The sequence below is a fragment of the Cervus canadensis genome, chromosome 23 (assembly GCF_019320065.1).
Source record: "Cervus canadensis isolate Bull #8, Minnesota chromosome 23, ASM1932006v1, whole genome shotgun sequence".
Taxonomy (NCBI): domain Eukaryota; kingdom Metazoa; phylum Chordata; class Mammalia; order Artiodactyla; family Cervidae; genus Cervus; species Cervus canadensis.
In genome coordinates this window covers 17,335,865-17,356,326 of record NC_057408.1, presented here as the reverse complement: position 1 = coordinate 17,356,326, position 20,462 = coordinate 17,335,865, and the positions used below count along the sequence as shown (strand labels likewise).

Below are 20,462 nucleotides of genomic sequence, written 5' to 3'. Positions count from 1 at the left end.
CTGGTTGCGCCCCTGGTTCTAGGCGCAGGCTCAGTAGTTACGGCACATGGACTTGGGGACTCTGTGGCATGTGGGATCGTCCCGGATCCAGGATCCAACCTGTGTCTCCTGCATTGGCAAGTGGATTCTTTACCACTGAATCAACAGGGAAGCCCCTACACTGCTAAATTTTATATTATATGTGTTTGAATACATTAAAAAAAAAGAAAAATGTGGAAAATGTGGCACTAAATAAACCGTGAAAAGCACACAGTTCACAGTGTGAGCTGAACAGGCAGGCAGAGCAGCGCCTACTCTGCCTCGGCGGGAACATGTGTTGGCAACCTGCGCATGTCTACAGATAGCCGTGAAAACGCTGTTACAGATAAACTGGTCACAAACAGAACCCGCACACGACGCGGTGGATCATGCATGGAGTCCTACAACACAGGCCGCTTTCATACACGAGGCCTTCCTTCCCATCTGTACTGCAGGCTGGACCCCAGAGCGCTTCACTCCTTCTTATGGCTGAATAAAACCTTAGTGGGCAGATACACCGAATTTCGTTTATCTGTTTATCCACCATCAATGTACAGAAAGTTATGAAGTAGATGACAAAGCAGGTGTGGTTACAGTAAAATCATAGAAATAGCACTTCTGGGACCTAAAGCTCAGAGCCCATGCTGTGGGAAAGGACGTGGGGTTGGAGTGTTCCCTCCAGGACTCTCAGGCCTCCAGGAAGGCCGGCCCCATCACAGGGCTGGTGGGCCTTTCCTGAGCACGGCGGGCATCAGGGTGGTGCTGCTTCCCGCCTGCCGTCCGGAGAAGCGCAGCTACCCCTGCCTCTCCCGGCGATAGCGACGGAATCGAGGGACCAGGCTTCCTACACCGTGGGAACATTCTCCTCTTGAAGCCTGACAACAACCTGAGGTGGGCTCACCCACAAAACCGGTGAGAACGGTAGGCTCAGGGGACGCCGGGCCGTGAGAGAGTGCTGGGGGGTGGTGAGCGCCCCCTGCGGTCAGGGTCCCTGAGAGAGACCTGCGAGATGTGAATGCCCCCTTCTGTTAGGGTCCCTGAGAGAGTGCTGGGGGCGGGGATGAGTGTGCCCCCTGAGGTCGCCGAACAGAAAGGCAGCGGCTGGAGGCGAAGCCCCCACGCTCGAAACGCTTACAAGGGGGTTAGAGCCCTGAGGCAGCTGGTTAATCTTTGGGCCACTTCAGTGAGGCCAGGGAAAAAGCAAAAGTACAAAGGACAGGATGAGCCCACACGCCGAGCAGCAGAGCCCTGCGGGCAGCGTCCCGCCTCCCCTGGTGAGCCGACGGCACAGGTGTGTTGCAAGGGCGCCCGTAGTGCCTCCCACCCCACTGCACGTGCCAGCGGCACAGAGACCCGTTCCCCACACACGTGCACGGCTTCACACCCACACCTCACTTTCTGCACCTCGGGAGACTACGCCACGACCTGGGATGGCCGGCAGAGCTGTGGACCTGGGGTCTGGACCACACACCAGCCCTGTGAGCAACTGACGATAGAACATGGAGAAGCCAGAATAAAGCGATGAGAGGATGGCAGGGATGCAGGCTAATCATCAGGCCTGGCTGAGAGGGTCGCAGGAGAACAGGCACGCAGACGTGAGGGGCAGTGGGTGCAAGTGTAGCCACACAGAAGGAGGGGCCGTGGAGGGCCCGAAGCCCCGGCGACTGCACAGGAGCGCCTGCGCCCGCCCCACCCCCGTCACCGTGAGGAAGTGGCAGCTGTGTTGACTTTTCGGGACCAGCAGCAGGACACCCCGGCTCAGCCAGGGCCGCAGATGCAGCGCTTCTGATCTGGTGCCAGAGAACCAGATCAAGGTGAGGTCAGCGGCCCCCCTGTGGGCCCTCCTCCACGTCCCCTCCAACACCGCACACAGGAGACCAGCCCTGGCCGACGCTCAGCGCGCTCTGCATGTGTGGCCCTCTCGCCACAGGACAACTGGTGGCGAGCGATGTAAGAACACTGTCAGTCAAGCAGGGACTCAGGTGGAGGAGAGAGAACCAGGTCCCTGGCCCCACGCCAGCAACTCTGGGCTACGTCCCGGAGGGCCTTCCGCCCGCGCACTGCTGCTGCTTCCGGTCTCCGGGAAGAGCCCACAGCCCCATGGACGAAAGCCAGTCTCCCTCCTCCCCAGACGGTGGAGTCCGCAGAAGCGAACACGGTGAGCAGGTGCCCCCGCCCACCACACTGCTCCCCCAGGGTGGCGCAGAGGCCCCTCAGGGAAGGAGGGACAGTCACCACATGGGAATTGGAAAGCGCCCTTTCCCCACACCAGGCCTCTCCTTCTAGTGTCCTTCTCTTCAGGACGGTATTTAGAGTTGTTAAGGTTCTCCCAAGTCCAGAGACAAGAAAACAAGTCTAATGTGCAGCTCTGAGGAGTAAATCCACTGGAATGCCCCCATCTCAACCATTAACCTGTGTTAGCGATTTATTTTCACATAAATTATACTGCTGTTACAGGCCTGCAGAGCTAAAAACCAACCAAAGTTATAATCTAAAGCTTACATTTTTTTCCCCCAACGCTAAAAAGACAGTGGAAAACATATACTAACAACCTTTACTTTAATTCTTGGGTTACAGGCTAATGACTCCAGTTAAAAACTGAAAATATCAATGTCATTTTTCCTCAGTATTTAAAAATCATGAGTCAACACAATTTCGGGTGGAAAATGCAGCTTAAATATTGTTAAGAATATTTTCTAAGAAATTAATGTTGACCAAATCGATCTTAATTTCTTCAGTCTCTCATCAAAGGCTAGAAAACAGAGTAAGTGGGATGGGCGGAGGGGAGGGAGGCTCAAGACGAGGGGATATATATATATATAATTTGTGTTCTTGTATGGCAGGAACCACACAGCATTGTAAAGCAATTTTCCTCCAATTAAAAAATAAATTATAAAAAGAAATCAGAATAACATGGTTCTGAAATGACAGATAAAATTGGAAAGTGTATTTAATTTTTAAATGAGCGCCAAGCAGGAGCATGGGCTCAGCCTCTTGAATACCTCGTTTCTGGATGAAAACCCTGAGTAGGGGGTTTGCGCTGGAGACGGCCTTGCAGAAGTTGTCATCGTTGTTGATGGGCAGCAGGTCACCATGCACGTCCGCATAGCCTATGGTCACCTCAGTGTTGGTGATGTGGTGGGTGTGCACGACGAGCTTGTAGAAGTCTTCAAACCTCCCAGGCTTCTGGCGGTCCAGAGAGAACCTTCGGAACTCAGCTCCAAACTAGGAGGAAACATAGAGGGCGCGTGAATAGCAGGGATGGGCATCGGAGATGAGGCATCATGACTGGGCCTCCCGGAGGCCTGGACATAGCTGCATCAGCACCCCAGTCCTCGTGGAGCCCATGAGAGAAGGGAGACGGCAGCATGGGGGAACAGTTCATGTGCATGGACCCCTGTCCTGCGGACCCCAGGAGAGGTGCGCAGCTCAGGCTGTAGGGTGGCGGCCCCTGCCTCACTGGGGATCCTGGGGCATCCCCGGGCTGGGGCACAGTATCTGCACAGCCCAGGACAGCCATCAAACACTCAGAGGTGCGAGTGAAGCAAAGGCCAGCTGCAACTTCTGAACTCTCCCCTAAGGGGAATGGGAAGTCCTGGGCAGTTTTAATATTAAGGAAGGAAATGACTGGATATGATTTGCATTTTAAAAACACCAAATGGCTGCACTTCAAAAGGATCAGAAGTGGCAGCAAAATTGAAAGAAGAAAAGAACCTGGTAAAAACCATGCTTCACAAACCTCTGGGGGGCAGGAGCATGGGTTCTGGCTAAAAAGACAAAGCAGGTCCCTTTAAAAAAGATGCAGCTCACTGCCCTGCTCTGGGAAACATGCCGGGCCCACCTCTTTCCTGTCAGCCTCTGGCTCTGGCTCAAATGCTCACAGTGTTGCCTGCAGACCTCCAGCCCACCTGCTAGGCGTACCCTGGGTCACCTCCCGCAGGCTGACCTGTCCAGTGATCTAAGGACACCGCCTATTTGTTTGGCCTGAGGCTGCTGGCTTAGGACACGCTGTTGTTCCTCACTTGGCAAAAGGGAACTTTATTCATCAGGCAGGACAGACTTTGTGTTCTTCTATATAACTGAAAACTAATTACATTGGTTCCAAAACACACAAAAATGAAATGTCTAATGTTTACATAAAACTAATAGTTACATCACCTAGACATTATGTCAACTACAAGGGCAATGCAACTCAAACCATGCAGGTGTGAGTGGCTCTAAAATTTGGGGAGGCATCAGTCATGGAAGACCTCCGAGTTCTGGAACTGGCTAATTTGGAACGCAGCCCAAGAATGTGCATTTTTCACAAGTTCCCAGGAGAAGCTGATGCTGCTGGTCTGGGAATCATGAAGATAAAACCACTGACTTAAAGGGAATATCTCTAGACCTCAACTTACACAGATCTCTGAGAAACAGTGTCAGATCCCATTTCCCTTTTAAAAAGCAAAGGAAAACACCATTCTTCATTGCCCCTGGAATAAAAAATTTCAAGTTTGGGAAAAGCCACCTTCAATGGCTAATTAAACTAAAGACTGCTCCACACGCTGAGGTCCAGGGGCATGCTCTCCTCTATCCCCTTGCCCTCTCCCCATTACATCTCAATATTTTCTCCAAGCATGCACACATGAGCAGGCTGCCAGACTGCCAGGGAGCAAGGCACACCCCCTCTTACACACAGGGAGACATCCTGCGCTGGCAAAACTTTTCAAGACACGAGATCAAGCAGACAACACAAGTTTAATGTGATTTCTTTCATAATCAGTTATCCAGTCACATCATGATGTTTATTTCAATAACAGTCACCCATCATCTTTCCTGTTTGATATCTCACATATGCTAATTTCCAGAGCAATTAGTTTTTATCAGCACTTGCCTCATTTTCACTAAATACACAAGAAGAGTTTAATCATATCTAATGAAACCAGTAAGAATATTTTTGACTTTTACCTATAATTCTCAGTCAAATATTCCCCCAAACTGGACACAACACACTCACTTCCCTCCAAGGGACATCAGACATCTTGTCCCTCTCCCCACTACTAGCCTTAGGCCACATCTTATAATTTAAGTAATGAGAAGCAGCATGTATTAGATAGGTTAGTTCTGCAGTTTTTTATAGTCCTGACTGTACTTGGTATTAATCTCAGATGAAATCCAATTTGTTTCATAGTTCTTTTAGTACTTTTCCTCAAAATATATGTTAATTGGAAATGCAGATAAATTCTGACTTTTTCCTGACAGAAAGCAAGTCTGGTTTGTGTTTGATAAAGAGGCTGGCTTTGTCAATCCAGCTATATGTTGGCTATACTTCACATGCTGAATGAGTTCCAAACTTGGGCAAAAAGAAGTGTGAAATGTGAGATGATAAAAGCATTTTTTTCGAACTTTTTTTACTGTGGCAAAATATACATAAAATTCACCATCTTAACCATTCTTAAGTGTACAGCTCGGTGGCATTAAGTACATTCACACTGCTGTACAACCAACACCGCCATCATCCGCCTTCACTGTTTACCTTATAAAACTAAAACTCTGCTCCCATCAAGCAGTAACTACCATTTCCTGGCTCCCTGACCCTGCAACCACAGCTGTGCTTTCGGTTTTTCTCTCTCTCTACATATGTATAGATTTCTCTCTCTCTCTCTCTATACACACACACACACACACACACACACAATTCATTATCAGATACATGATTTGTAAACCTCTCCTCCCATTTTGTCTTTTACTCTGTGGTGCTGGGTGGGAAAGATAGACTTTTGATACAGTTGTGTAACTTACTTCCTAACCTAGGCCAGGCACAGTAATACAAGTTTTTCTCAAAACTTTCCTTGAAATTGGTAGCTGTTTTACAGGTTTGATTGTGGAATAATGTAACAGATGACAGGGTGAAGCTCAGCGGCTACCCTTTCATGAGTCCTGCTGTGGAGACACAGTCCACAGTGAGATGCTGAACACCTTAGGATGTGAGTCTCCAGTGAATTTCAGTTTTGGTTCAGGTATTCCATAGGGATCCCTCTCCCCTAATGCAGTGGTCTTCATATGTGACATATCCCGTCAAGAATTTTGGAAAACCTACCAGTATAAAAGGGATAATACACCTTTAAGTTGGCATCTAAATTATTCATAATAAAAACAAACAGTTACAAAGGATATAATTTCCAGCTGTGCTGTGCTCAGTCACTCAGTTCTGTCCGACTCTTTGTGACCCCATGGACTGTAGCCTGCCATGCTTCTCTGTCCAAGGGATTCTCCAGGCAAGAATACTGGAGTGGGTTGCCATGCCTTCCTCCAGGGGATCTCCATAACCCAGGGGTAGAACCCAGGTCTCCCGCACTGCAGGTGGATTCTTTACTGTTTGAGCCACCAGGGAAGCCCTAATTTCCAGCATGCTGTAAATATTTTATTTAAAAATAAATATTTTATCATATGATCTTTTAAATATAGTCAATGAAATCTAAATGTCATAGTCATTTGATACTACCATCATGCATTTTAAAATAGAATGAACGAGCTCTTTTATAACAATAAAAAAATCCAACAAGGTTCTTTTTTCTCTTTGATCTCTGGTTTCCATTGCACTGCCCCAAGAGAATTTAATACTAATATTTTATCCTATTAATTTATGCTTGGTTACCCTATCACTCTTCTCTACAACAAAATTAGATAAATTGAAGTTAAACATTACCCCTGAGGCCATAAGTCTCTCTTTGTGAAAATATTTCAAAGTAGTTTCTATTGGGTATAGAGTTTTAGTTTTGAAAAAATGGAAAGTGTTCCTGAGTAGATGCACAACAATGTGAATGTAATTAACACTACTAAACTGTATAGTCAGTTTCCCTGGTGGCTCAGCTGGTAAAGAATCCACCTGCAATGTGGGAGACCTGGGTTCTATCCCTGGGTTGGGAAGATACCCTGGAGAAGAGAACGGCTACCCACTCCAGTATTCTTGCCTGGAGAATTCCATGGACTGAGGGGCCTAGCCGATTACAGTCCATGGGGTTGCAGAGAGTCGACATGATTGAGCGACTTTCACTTCGCTTCACTTCACTTCAAACTATACGCTAAAAAATGGCTGAGATAGTAAATTTTATGCATGTGTATTTTATCACATTTATAAATCAAGTAATGTAAAAACAAGATTTTTACAGTAAAGTTTCTAGATTGAGTCTTTGCAATTCTTAAATCAAATTGGAACATAGTTATAAGATTTGACAAATGATTATTAGTCTTCCAAAGTAAACATTATAAAAATCTTTAGTGAGAAGTATTGATTGCTAAATGTGGCATGGGTACCACTGATTCTTCTGCTGTTTCTCATTGTCATGGTGTTGGTACTGAGAGGACTTTCATGTGACAGGAGGAGACAGCAGTGAGAGCTCTGAAGGCACAAAGATGCTCAGCTTGTGAGTCTCACCAAGTCTTGTGCCAGAAATATCCACAGAGCAGCCTAAGATTAGAATTATTTCAACCGTCTATTAGACGACAGTTCAGTTAGGACCACATTCAAGTTTGCTGAAAACAGATTTGGAAAGTATGTGACTTGGAAGATTTATTGCCCAGTCATTAAAGCCATTCACTTTTTCAATTTCTTGTAATTATACCAAGAATTATATGGCAATGAATTGTGCCAGCTAATTCCTTCAGTGGAAACTTGTGTGATCTGATCTAATGGAAAAGTAAAAATATAAAATTAAAAAATAAAATGGTTTTGTCATATTGAAGATGGACCCTTTCCTAACACCATTATAAAAAATTAACTCAAAATGGATTCATGGCCTAAATATAAGACATAAAACTATAAAATTCTTGGGCAAAAACATAGGGCGAAAGTTTCAGGACACTGAGTTTGGTGATGATTTCTTGATGACACCAAAGGCACAGGTAACAAAATAAAAAAAAAGACAGTAGAATTCTTAAAAACTTAATTTTATTCATCAGAGGACACCATCCACAGGGTAAAAAGGCTTTGAAAAGTGGTGAGCACAGTCCTACCTTTGTTCCAGCAGAATCCTAAGAAGGTCAAGTGCCTTGCATAAAATGCTGCAATATTTGAATGTAACCTACACACACTCCACACCCCCATACTTTAAATCAACTCCAGTTCAGTTCAGTTCAGTCACTTAGTCATGTCTGACTCTTTGCAACCCCATGGACTACAGCATGCCAGGCCTCCCTGACCATCACCAGCTCCCGAGTTTACTCAAACTCATGTCCATTGAGTCAGTGATGCCATTCAACCATCTCATCCTTTGTCGTCCCCTTCTCCTCCCACCTTCAATCTTTCCCAGCATCAGGGTCTTTTCAAGTGAGTCAGCTCTTCACATCAGGTAGCCAAAGTATTGAAGTTTCAGCTTCAGCATCAGTCCTTCCAATGAATATTCCTTTAGGATGGACTGGTTGGATCTCCTTGCAGTCCAAGGGACTCTCAAGAGTCTTCTCCAACACCATAGTTGAAAAGCATCAATTCCTTGATGCTCAGCTTCCATTATAGTCCAGCTCCACATCCATACAAGATTACTGGAAAAACCATAACCTTGACTAGATGGACCTTTGTCTGCAAAGTAATGTCTCTGCTTTTTAATATGCTGTCTAGGTTGGTCATAACTTTTCTTTCAAGGAGTAAGCGTCTTTTAATTTCATGGCTGCAGTCACCATCTGCAGTGATTTTGGAGCCCAAGAAAATAAAGTCTGTCACTGTTTCCACTCTTTCCCCATCTATTTGCCATGAAGTGGTGGGACCAGATGCCATGATCTTAGTTTTCTGAATGTTGAGCTTTAAGCCAACTTTTTCACTCTCCTCTTTCACTCTCATCAAGAGGCTCTTTAGTTCTTCTTCACTTTCTGCCCTAAGGGTGGTGTCATCTGCATATCTGAGGTTATTGATATTGCTCCCGGCAATCTTGATTCCAGCTTGGGCTTCCTCCAGCCCAGCGTTTCTCATGATATACTCTGCATATAAGTTAAATAAGCAGGTGACAATATACAGCCTTGATGTACTCCTTTCCCAATTTGGAACCAGTCTGTTGTTCCATGTCCAGTTCTAACTGTTGCTTCCTGGCCTGCATATAGGTTTCTCAAGAGGCAGGTCAGGTGGTCTGGTATTCCCATCTCTTTAAGAATTTTCCATAGTTTGTTGTGATCCACACAGTCAAAGGCTTTGGCATAGTCAATAAAGCAGAATAGATGTTTTTTTGGAACTCTCTTGCTTTTTTGATGATACAACGGATGTTGGCAATTTGATCTCTGGTTCCTCTGCCTTATCTAAAACCAGATTGAACACCTGAAGTTCATGGTTCACATACTGTTGAAGCCTGGCTTGGAGAATTTTGAGCATTATTTTACTAGTGTGTGAGATGAGTGCAATTGTGCGGTAGTTGGAGCATTATTTGGCATTGTCTTTCTTTGGGATTGGAATGAAAATTGACCTTTTCCAGGGTTGTGGCCACTGCTGAGTTTTCCAAATTTGCTGGCATATTGAGTGCAGCACTTTCACAGCATCATCTTTTAGGATTTGAAATAGCTTAACTGGAATTCCATCACCTCCATTAGCTTTGTGTATTTTGTTCTCTGTATTCTAACACAATTTTTCAAAAAAGATCTAGGGTTCCTTATCAAACTGGCTAATTCTAGATAGTAGTCAAGAAATTTGTATGAGCCTATGAATCTCATCCTTCTAAGAGGCAAGGAATTATCAAAGACTATTAGGGTCATATCAAAAGGACTCAGGAAGTAGTTTGAAAAATCTCCCAACAGTGGATCATTTGTGTGTTTATCATTGATAAGGATGATAACTTCTAGAAGTTTCCTAGGAACCAACCTACTAATTTTTTTTTTTTTTTTAATTATGGCTGTGCTGGGTCTTCATTACTGTGTGGGCTTTCTTTAGTTGCTGTGAGTGGGGGTTATTCTGTGTTGTGGTGTGTGGGCTTCTCATTGCAGTTGTTTCTCTTGTTGAGAGTACGGTAGTCAGTAGTTGAGTAGTTGAGTGTTCAGTAGTCATGGTGTACAGGCTCATTTGCTCTGTGGCATGTGGAGTCTTCCTGGACCAGGGATTGAACCCATGTGCCCTGCACTGGCAGGTGGATTCTTATCCACTGTACCACCAGGGAAGTCCCAAACTACTATTTTGAAAATAAGTAAATAAAAAGAAAGAATCAAGCATTTCCCCCAAACTAACATCATTAATTATTGGGAAATTCACAGATGTTACAACTCCTTATTTGCTTCCAGATAAATAAATTGTTATTCCATTATTATCTTGATAATATTTATTGAATTGTACAGCTGACCATACCTGTTATTCCTACAATAGAATAGTAAAAATGGCAGGGGAGGGTGGAGTTCACTTCTGTAAAATTTTTAGTTATCTCAAATGAAATAAGGAAGTCAGTGAGCAAAAGTGAATCAGTCTTTAAATGAAACTCACTTTTATTTCCTTTAAAATATTAAATAAGTAATAAAATGACCATTATAATTTCAAAACAAAGATTTATCTATCTATATCTATCTTATCTATTTTGACACTCTTTTCCTTCAGGAAGAAGGGATACTTCTGACAAATGCCTGTTGAATGAATAATACCTAGAACTCAGTTGCTACAAACATAATATGCTATTGAGTAAACTATGTTTCCAATAAAATTCTTTGTCACTGAGAAGCTTTTCCTTGGCCAAGAAGCAAGGAGGCAAAAAGAGTGGTAGAAACCCAATAAATCTAAGAACTCGGGAAACACAAGTTATTTGTTGTCCTAAAAGTTAACGTTGAAGTATATCTAAAACAGTGGAGTAATGATCAGCAAAAAGCTGCTCCTCCCTAAAAGCAATGAGAGCACTGGCAAAGAGAGTAAAAAAATCCAACTTTTTAAGAATTCTGGAAATTAATCAAAGGTTTGGAAGCAACAATGCAAGGTGTGTTTATTCCAGAAAAGTAGCTGAATCTCAGAATGGCAAGCTTTATGGTGTTTTAACTCCCTGTCCTCTGTTCCTCAGCTTTGAAAACCAGCAGCCTAATAATTTTACAGGGGCCAGAACTGGGAGCTCACCACAGAGCCCCATATGCATAGAGCTGTCATCATTAAACCTGTTTCACAGGTCCCTAGAAAAGCCCTGTTCACAGGGTTTGTCTTTATTTGACTTGAGTCAGAACTCACTTGTTGGGAAAAGCCCTTTCCTCAGGACATTTGTTAAGAACAATCAGCAGCAATTGTTTAATGAATAACGATTATATGGTACAAGTTTCATTTTTAAATGGAATTTTTACAACGTGATAGAAATTATTATTTTTTTAAAAAAATCTTTATTTATTTGGCTGTGTTGGGTCTTAGTTGTAGCATGCTCAGTCTTTGTTGCTGCATGTGGGGTCTTGTTCCCTGACCAGGGATTGAACCCAGGCCACCTGCATTGGGAGCTCTGAGTCTTATCCCCTGGACCACCAGGAAAATCCCCAGAAATTATCTTTTGTAACTACATTTATTAGGGACTTCCCTGGTGACTCAGATGGTAAAGCATCTGCCTATAATGCAGGAGACCTGGGTTCAATTCTTGGGTCAGGAAGATTTCCTGGAGAAGGAAATGGCAACCCACTCCAGTATTCTTGCCTGGAAAATCCCATGGATGGAGGAGCCTGGAAGTCTACAGCCCCTGGAGTAATAAACTACATTTATTACAAGAAAACTTAGATGTAAACTTCAAAATATATTGGCTTCCCTGGTAGCTCAGTTGGTAAAGAATCTGCCTGGAATGCAGGAAACCCCAGTTCAGTTCCTGGGTTGGGAAGATTCCCTGGAGAAGCAATAGGCTACTTACTCCAGTATTCTTGGGCTTCCCTTGTGGCTCAGCTGGTAAAGAATCTGCCTGCAATGCAGGAGACCTGGGTTCAATCCCTGGGTTGGGAAGACCCCCTGGAGAAGGGAAAGGCTACCCACTCCAGTATTCTGGCCTGGAGAATTCCATGGACTACGGTCCATGGGGTCACAAAGAATCGGACATGACTGAGCAGATTTCACTTCACTTCACTATATAGGTAATTCTCAAAATTCTTTTCACGGGGTTGTAATATATGAAGATTACTGCATAGGGCATAGGAATTGCCACAAAAATACCTGAGTCAAGGTACCAGCTAGGACAAAGACAATAAAAAGGAATGCTGGTGATTCTCACCTGTTAGGATGACTAATATTAGAAAAGCAGAAAACAAGTGTTGGTGAGGATATGGGGAAATTGGAACCCTAGAGCACTGTTGTTAGGGATGTAAACTGATACATCCACTGTAGAAAACAGTAGGGAGGTTCCTCAAAAAATTCCCCAACCAGGGATCAAACCCATGCCTCCTATAGTGGAAGCGTAAAGCCCTAATGGCTACACTGCAGGGAACCCCTGGAAGTTACTGTTTAATGGGTATGCATGCATGCATGCTAAGTCGCTTCAGTCCTGACTGTTTGTGACCCTATGGACTGTAGCCTGCCAGGGATTCTGCAGGCAAGAATACTAGAGTGGGTTGCCATGCCCTTCTCCAGGGGATCTTCTCAACCCAGGGATCTAACCCGTGTCTCCTGAGGCTCCTGCACTGGCAGGCAGATTCTTTACCAGTAGTGCCACCTGGGAAGCCTATAATAACTACAGAGTTTGAATTTAACAAGATGAAAAGTTATGAGTATAATAGTGTGATGACTGCACAACAATGTGAATACATTAATACCATTAAACTGTACCCCTAAAATGGCTAAGATGGTAAATTTTATATTATGTGTATTTTACTACAATAGAAAAATAGAGGAATATTTTTGAAATGCTGGGGAATGAGTTGTCCAAAGAAGGCTTTGATAAGCTCTGATATATTCCTGGAAATATATAAGTGCACATGCATGTGCAGGACTGTGGGCATGGTCAGGAAAGACCTGAGAATGTTGTAATCTCTCATAGCTGGCTGACTGTGAGATTCTGTGCAATCAGGAATTGAAGACTAAAGCAAAGCTGTAAATTGCTGGAGTGCTGAAGATGTACCCCAGTACATACATATAACCCAAAGGACAGGAGACTTATTGGTTCAAATCATTTAAAGAAATCTCTGTCCAATAAACAGATGACCATTAAGCTAAATGAGCAGAGCTTCAGTGGTCACATACAAGGAAGAATACACTTTATAGCATTAACCCAGGAGAGTTATTGAACAAATAGTAGCAACAACCACAAACCTCTGAGGGAACAGTCTGACTTTCAGAGTTATCATATCATATCTGACTTTCAGAGTTATCATATCATATTATTTAAAATATTTAGTTTTCAACAAAATTATGAGATATACAAAGAAATAGGGAAAAAAATCTAAATAGAGTTAAACACTCAATGCAAACTGTCCTTGAGCTGACCCAGAAGTTGCACATACTAGACAAAGATTTTTAGATAAACTATTATAAATACTTATAAATAACTAAAGGAAATAATATACAAAGAACTGAATGAAACCATAAAATGATGTCTCACCAATAGAGAATAATAGAGATGAAAATCTTTTGTTTGAAAAGAACCAACTAGAAATTCTAGAGTTGAAAATTATAACTGAAATGAAAAATTCCCTAATCTCAACAGTAGATTAGACATGGCGAGAAAGAATCAGCAAACTTGAAGATAGGTCAATTGAGAGTATCTAGTCTGAGAAGCAGAAAAGAAAAAGAAATGAAGGAAAATGAACAGTCTTAGAGATGTAGTATCTGTGCCATACTATCAAGCATACCAAGAAACACATCTGGAAGTCCTAGAGGAGACTGAGAGAAATAAAGGCTAAAGGATATTTGAAGAGACACTGGCCAAAAACTTCCCAGATCTGATAAAAGTTTAAGTTTAATTTATATATCCAAAAGTTCAACAAATTATAAGTGGGATCATCTCAGGCCCACATTTAGATGCATTATAGTCAAACTATCAAAACCCAAAGCCAAAGAGAAAATCTTGAAAGCAGCAAGAGAATAACAATTTGTTGTGTACAAATGATTCTCAATAAATTAACAATTGTCTTCTCATCAGAAACCACAGAGGCTAAAATGCTGCAGAATGACATGTTCCAAGTTGTGGGTGGAAAAGAAAATCAACCAAGAATTCTATATCCAACATGGAAGCAACCTAGATGCCCATCAGCAGATGAATGGATAAGGAAGCTGTGGTACATATACACCATGGAATATTACTCAGCCGTTAAAAAGAATTCATTTGAATCAGTCTTAATGAGATGGATGAAACTGGAGCCCCTTATACAGAGTGAAGTAAGCCAGAAAGATAAAGAACATTACAGCATACTAACACATATATATGGAATTTAGAAAGATGGTAACGATAACCCTATATGCAAAACGGAAAAAGAGACACAGAAATACAGAACAGACTTTTGAACTCTGTGGGAGAATGTGAGGGTGGGATATTTCAAAAGAACAGCATGTATACTATCTATGGTGAAACAGATCACCAGCCCAGGTGGGATGCATGAGACAAGTGCTCGGGCCTGGTGCACTGGGAAGACCCAGAGGAATCAGGTGAAGAGGGAGGTGGGAGGGGGGATTGGGATGGGGAATACGTGTAAATCTATGGCTGATTCATATCAATGTATGACAAAACCCACTGAAATGTTGTGAAGTAATTAGCCCCCAACTAATAAAAAAATAAATAAAGAAAAAACAAAACAAAACAAAACAAAAAACACAAAGAATTCTATATCCAGCAAAACTATCCTTCAAAATGAAGGAAAAATGAGACATTCCCAAATAAACAAAAGCTAGGCAAATCTGTCACATGGAACATTCTCCAAGATAGATCATATTTTAGACCCTAAAACAAACCTTAATAAATTTGAAAGGACAGAAATAATACAAAATATGCATAATTCCAACCACAGTGGAATGAAATTAGAAATCAACAATGGAAGGAAATTGGGAAAATTCACAAATATGAGGAAATTAAACAACACACTCAATAGATAACCAATGGGTTAAAGAATAAATCACAATGGAGATTAGCAAACACAGAGAGATTAAAGAAAATGAAAACACACCATACAAAAATTTATGGGACTTGGCTAACACAGTGCTTAGAGGAGATTCACAGCTATAAATAGCCATAGTGAAAGAAAAAGAAAGATCTCAAAACAATAACCTAAACTACCACCACTCAGTTCAGTTGCTCAATCTGTCCAACTCTTTGCAACCCCATGGACTGCAGCATGCCGGGCTTCTCTGTCCATCACCAGCTCCCAGAGCTTGCTCAAACTCATGTCCATCACGTTGGTGAAGCCACCCAACCATCTCATCCTCTGTCGTCCCCTTCTCCTCCTGCATTCAATTTCCCAGCATCAGAGTCTTCAAATGAGTCAGTTCTTTGCATCAGGTGGCCGAAGTATTGAAATTTCAGCTTCAGCATCAGCCCTTCCAAAGAATATTCAGGATTGATTTCTTTGAGGATTGATGGGCATGATCTCCCTATAGTCCAAGGGACTCTCAAGAGTCTTCTCCTACACCATAGTTCAAAAGCATCAATTCATCAGTGCTCAGCTTTCTTTATAGTCCAACTCAAACATCCATACATGACTACTGGAAAACCATAGTTTTGAAAACTACCATCATTATAAACTAAAAAAGCACAAAAGTAATCCAATGCAAGTAGAAAGTAAGAAATTATAAAGATTAGAACAGAATGTGATAGAGAATAGAAAAAATATAGAAAATAACAAAAGCAAAAATAGATTCTTTGAAAAGATCAAAGATAAACAAAATTGACAAATTTTAGGTGGGGGGGGTCAAGAAGAAAAGATTTGGAGTACTAAAATTAGGAATGAAAGAGGAAACATTACTATTGAGCTTAAGGAATTAAGAAGGATCATAAGCATCCCAGTAGTAACAATCATACCTAAAACCCAAGAAACTCCTTGAAGAATGGTATACAGAATACATAAGATGAGCCTGGGAAATTTTATAATACAAGACAGTAAGAAAGTGCTAAAAACAAAACACCTAATCATGGGGGTATGTCAAAGAGAAACAGGAACCAACTGAAAAAGCTCCCAATTGCTGAAGCTGGAATAGTATGAATAACAAAATCAGTAGTGGTACTGGATTAAACTCAATGTACAAAATAAATGTCCACATGTCCATAATGACATAATAAATGGCTGAACAGTAATTGGGAGAGAATAGACAGATCTCTCATGCAGAATAACTCCAAATAATTGATGTAGATACACACCTTCAAGGAGATAGAACATAACCCAGAGCTCATCCCAAATACTGTATGGAAAGTGAGAGAAAGAATAAGTGGAGAAATGGGACAAATATTCCCAGCCATGTCATCAAGGTCAACAGCAATAGTAATGGGCCGTGTTGACAGTGTGCACTCTTGATAAGATGTGATGAAAATGGCACTTTACCTCTGTGGTCTTCCTCCCCAAACCAGTACTCTCTGCATAGTAATGAGAAGCCCAACAGGCAAATCTCACTGAAGGACAATCCACAAAGGATAGCGGATTTTTAAAAAGTGACCAACACTCCTTAAAACTGCTCAGGTCCCTGCTTGAGCTGCTATAACAAAATACCATAGACTGGCTAGTTTAAACAACAGTTTTTTTTTTTTTTCTCACAGTTCTTAAGACTGGAAAGTCCAAGGTCAAGGTGTTGGCAGATTTGGTATCTGGTGAGACCTCTCTTCCTGATTTGCTGATGGCTGCCTTCATACTGTGTGTCCTCACATGCTGGAGCACTCTTGTGTCGTTTCCTCTGGCCATTAATTGCATCACAAGGTCCCCACCCTCATGACCCTAATGTAACCCTAATTAACTCCCAAATGCCATCAAACTGGGGATTAGGGGTTCCACATATGGATTAAATTCAACATTCAACTTATAGAGGTAATAAAAAATAGAGCATAATTCTCATGGTCAAGAGGAACCAAGGAGACAGCGCAACAAATATAATGTATCTTGTACAGGATTTTGAAACATGAAGCTAAAAAGAATATTAGATAAGAACTAACGAAAAATAAAGTATGCATTCCATTGAAATGTATCAATATTTACAGATCTATTATAACACACATAACATTAGATTTTATTAACATTATATGGCAATAACAGAGGAAACTTGGCATGGTATACATACGGAAATTCTCTACTATTTTCGCAACTTTTCTATAAATCTAGAGTTGTTCTAAAATTAAAAGTTTTCTTTTTAAAAGTATGACAAAGGAATGCTACTAATAACTGTATGTCAACAAATTTGATAACCAAGGTGAAAAGGATAAATTCCTAGAAATACACAGATTACCGAAACTGACTCAACAATAGACAACCTGATTAAACTTATTACAAGATATTTAATTAGTAGTTTTGAAACTGCCCACAAAGAAAAGCCCATGTCCATATGGCTTCACTAGTGAATTCTAGTAAACATTTACATAAGTAACACCAATTCTTCACAAATCTTCTAAAATGTAAAAGAGGAAGAAGGAACATTTTCCAACTTAGTCTTTGAAGTATTACCCTGTGAAAGCCAGAAAAAGACATTACAGGAAAACTACAAACTAACATCCATTGTGAATAGATTCAGAGATTCTCAACAAATTACTAGTAGGCCATATCCAGTAAAGAACTATACAAAAAGAACAGTACATTATGACCAGTGAGATTTATCACAGGGATGCAAGATCAGTTTAACACCTGAGCATCATGTAGTATGTAATAGTAATAAAGAACAAAGCCACATGATCATCTCAGTAGATGCAGAGACAGCATTTGACAAAATCTAACACATTCTAATGATCTAAAATACTTTATGAATTAGGAATATAAGGGGACTTCTCCACCCTGATAGAGGGCTTCTATGAAAATCCATGGGTAAAGAAAATGAGAGATACCAAGGAAACATTTCATGCAAAGATGGGCTCAATAAAGGACAGAAATGGTAGGGACCTAACAAAAGCAGAAGATACCAAGAAGAGGTGGCAAGAACACACAGAAGAACAGTACAAAAAAGATCTTCACGACCCAGATAATCACGATGGTGTGATCACTCACCTAGAGCCAGACATCCTGGAATGTGAAGTCAAGTGGGCCTTAGGAAGCGTCACTATGAACAAAGCTAGTGGAGGTGATGGAATTCCAGTTGAGCTATTTCAAATCCTGAAAGATGACGCTATGAAAGTGCTGCACTCAATATGCCAACAAATTTGGAAAACTCAGCAGTGGCCACAGGCCTGGAAAAGGTCAGTTTTCATTCAACCCCAAAGAAAGGCAATGCCAAATGGTCAAACTACCACACAATTGCATTCATCTCACACGCTAGTAAAGTAATGCTTAAAATTCCCCAAGCCAGGCTTCAGCAATACGTGAACCGTGAACTTCCAAATGTTCAAGCTGGTTTTAGAAAAGGCAGAGGAACCAGAGATTGAATTGCCAACATCTGTTGGGTCATCGAAAAAGCAAGAGAGTTCCAGAAAATCATCTATTTCTGCTTTATTGACTATGCCAAAGCCTTTGACTGTGTGGATCACAATAAACTGTGGAAAATTCTTAAAGAGATGGGAATACCAGACCACCTGACCTGCCTCTTGAGAAACCTGTATGCAGGTCAGGAAGCAACAGTTAGAACTGGACATGGAACAACAGACTGGTTCCAAATAGGAAAAGCAGTATGTCAAGGCTGTATATTGTCACCCTGCTTATTTAACTTATATGCAGAGTATATCATGAGAAACGCTGGGCTGGAGGAAGCCCAAGCTGGAATCAGATTGCCGGGAGAAATATCAGTAACCTCAGATATGCAGATGACACCACCCTTATGGCAGAAGTGAAGAAGAACTAAAGAGCCTCTTGATGAGAGTGAAAGAGGAGAGTGAAAAGGTTGGCTTAAAGCTTTGTTGAATTCAGAAAACTAAGATCATGGCATTTGGTCCCATCACCTCATGGGAAATAGATGGGGAAACAGTGGAAACAGTGGCTGACTTTATTTCTTTGGGCTCCAAAATCAATGCAGATGGTGATTGCAGCCATGAAATGAAAAGATGCTTACTCCTTGGAAGGAAAGTTATGACCAACCTAGACAGCATATTAAAAAGCAGAGACATTACTTTGCAGACAAAGGTCCGTCTAGTCAAGGCTATGGTTTTTCCAGTGGTCATGTATGGATGTGAGAGTTGACTATGAAGAAAGTTGAGCGCCGAAGAATTGATGCTTTTGAACTATGGTGTTGGAGAAGACTCTTGAGAGTCCCTTGGACTGCAAGGAGATCCAACCAGTCCATCGTAAAGGAGATTGGTCCTGGGTGTTCATTGGAAGGACTGATGTTGAAGCTGAAACTCCAATACTTTGGCCACCTGATGTGAAGAGCTGACTCATTTGAAAAGACCCTGATGCTGGGAGGGATTGAGGGCAGGAGGAGAAGGGAACGACAGAGGATAAGATGGTTGGATGGCATCACCGACTCGATGGACATGGGTTTGGGTGGACTCTGGGAGTTGGCGATGGACGGGGAGGCCTGGCGTGCTGCGGTTCATGGGGCTGCAAAGAGTTTGACATGACTGAGCGACTGAACTGAACTGAACCTCTGGAAATTAATAAAGGAGACCTCAACTAAAATTAGTGTCAGGAATGACCTGCGGAGGGCGCTCTCATGCATTACCACTCACCATCATTTGCAGGCACTAATCTTCATGTGCACACCCCACAGGAAGAAGCATACCTTGTACTCCCAAACAGGAAGTGACTACATTACTATCCCAAAGGAAGAATTTCTCCTTGCTCAGCAAGTCCTGCCAATGAGAAACATCATAGCTCAATCAATGAGAAGCCATCCAAGTCTGAACTTCTACCTTCCTCCAATGAAGTTTCACTTAGAACATACCCTGCAACTTCCCCATTTTCCCTGTAAAAGCAGATTCCCTTTCTTTGGTCTCTGAACATGCCTGTGGTTTGCCATAGATTGCATGCTCAAATTGCAATTTTTTGCTGTTTCCAAATAAACCCTGAAAGTGTGTTAGTTGCTCAGTTGTGTCTGACCCTTTGCAACCCATGGACTGTAGCCCACCAGGCTCCTTTGTCCATGAAAATCTCCAGGTAAGAATACTGCAGTGCGTAGTCATTCCCTTCTTCAGGGGATCTTCCAGACCCGGGGATCAAACCTGGGTCTTCTGCACTACAGGCAGATTCTTTACTATCTGAGCCGTTAGGAAGGTCCCAACACCTCATGCTTAATGGTTAACGACAGAGATTTTCACCCTGAGTTGTGGAACAAGGAAAGAATTTCCACTTTACAACTGCTGTTTAACATTGTGCTACAGGTTCTACCCAGGGCACCTAGGGAAGAAAATAAAAGACATCTGGATTGAAAAGGGAGAATTAAAAATATGTCTATCCCCAAATGATACATTCTTATATGTAGAAAGCTCTAAGGAATCTGCAATAATTACTTA

At 42.1% G+C, this 20,462-nt stretch overlaps 1 protein-coding gene across 1 annotated transcript in view; it reads right to left on the bottom strand.

The window, feature by feature from the left end:
- PARD6G (par-6 family cell polarity regulator gamma) overlaps nucleotides 1-20,462 on the bottom strand; it is a 72,885-nt gene that overhangs the window by 31,502 nt on the left and 20,921 nt on the right. The window contains exon 2 of the mRNA XM_043444008.1: nucleotides 3,021-3,243. Coding sequence (XP_043299943.1) covers nucleotides 3,021-3,243 — 223 coding nt within the window. The remainder of the gene's footprint in view (nucleotides 1-3,020; nucleotides 3,244-20,462) is intronic.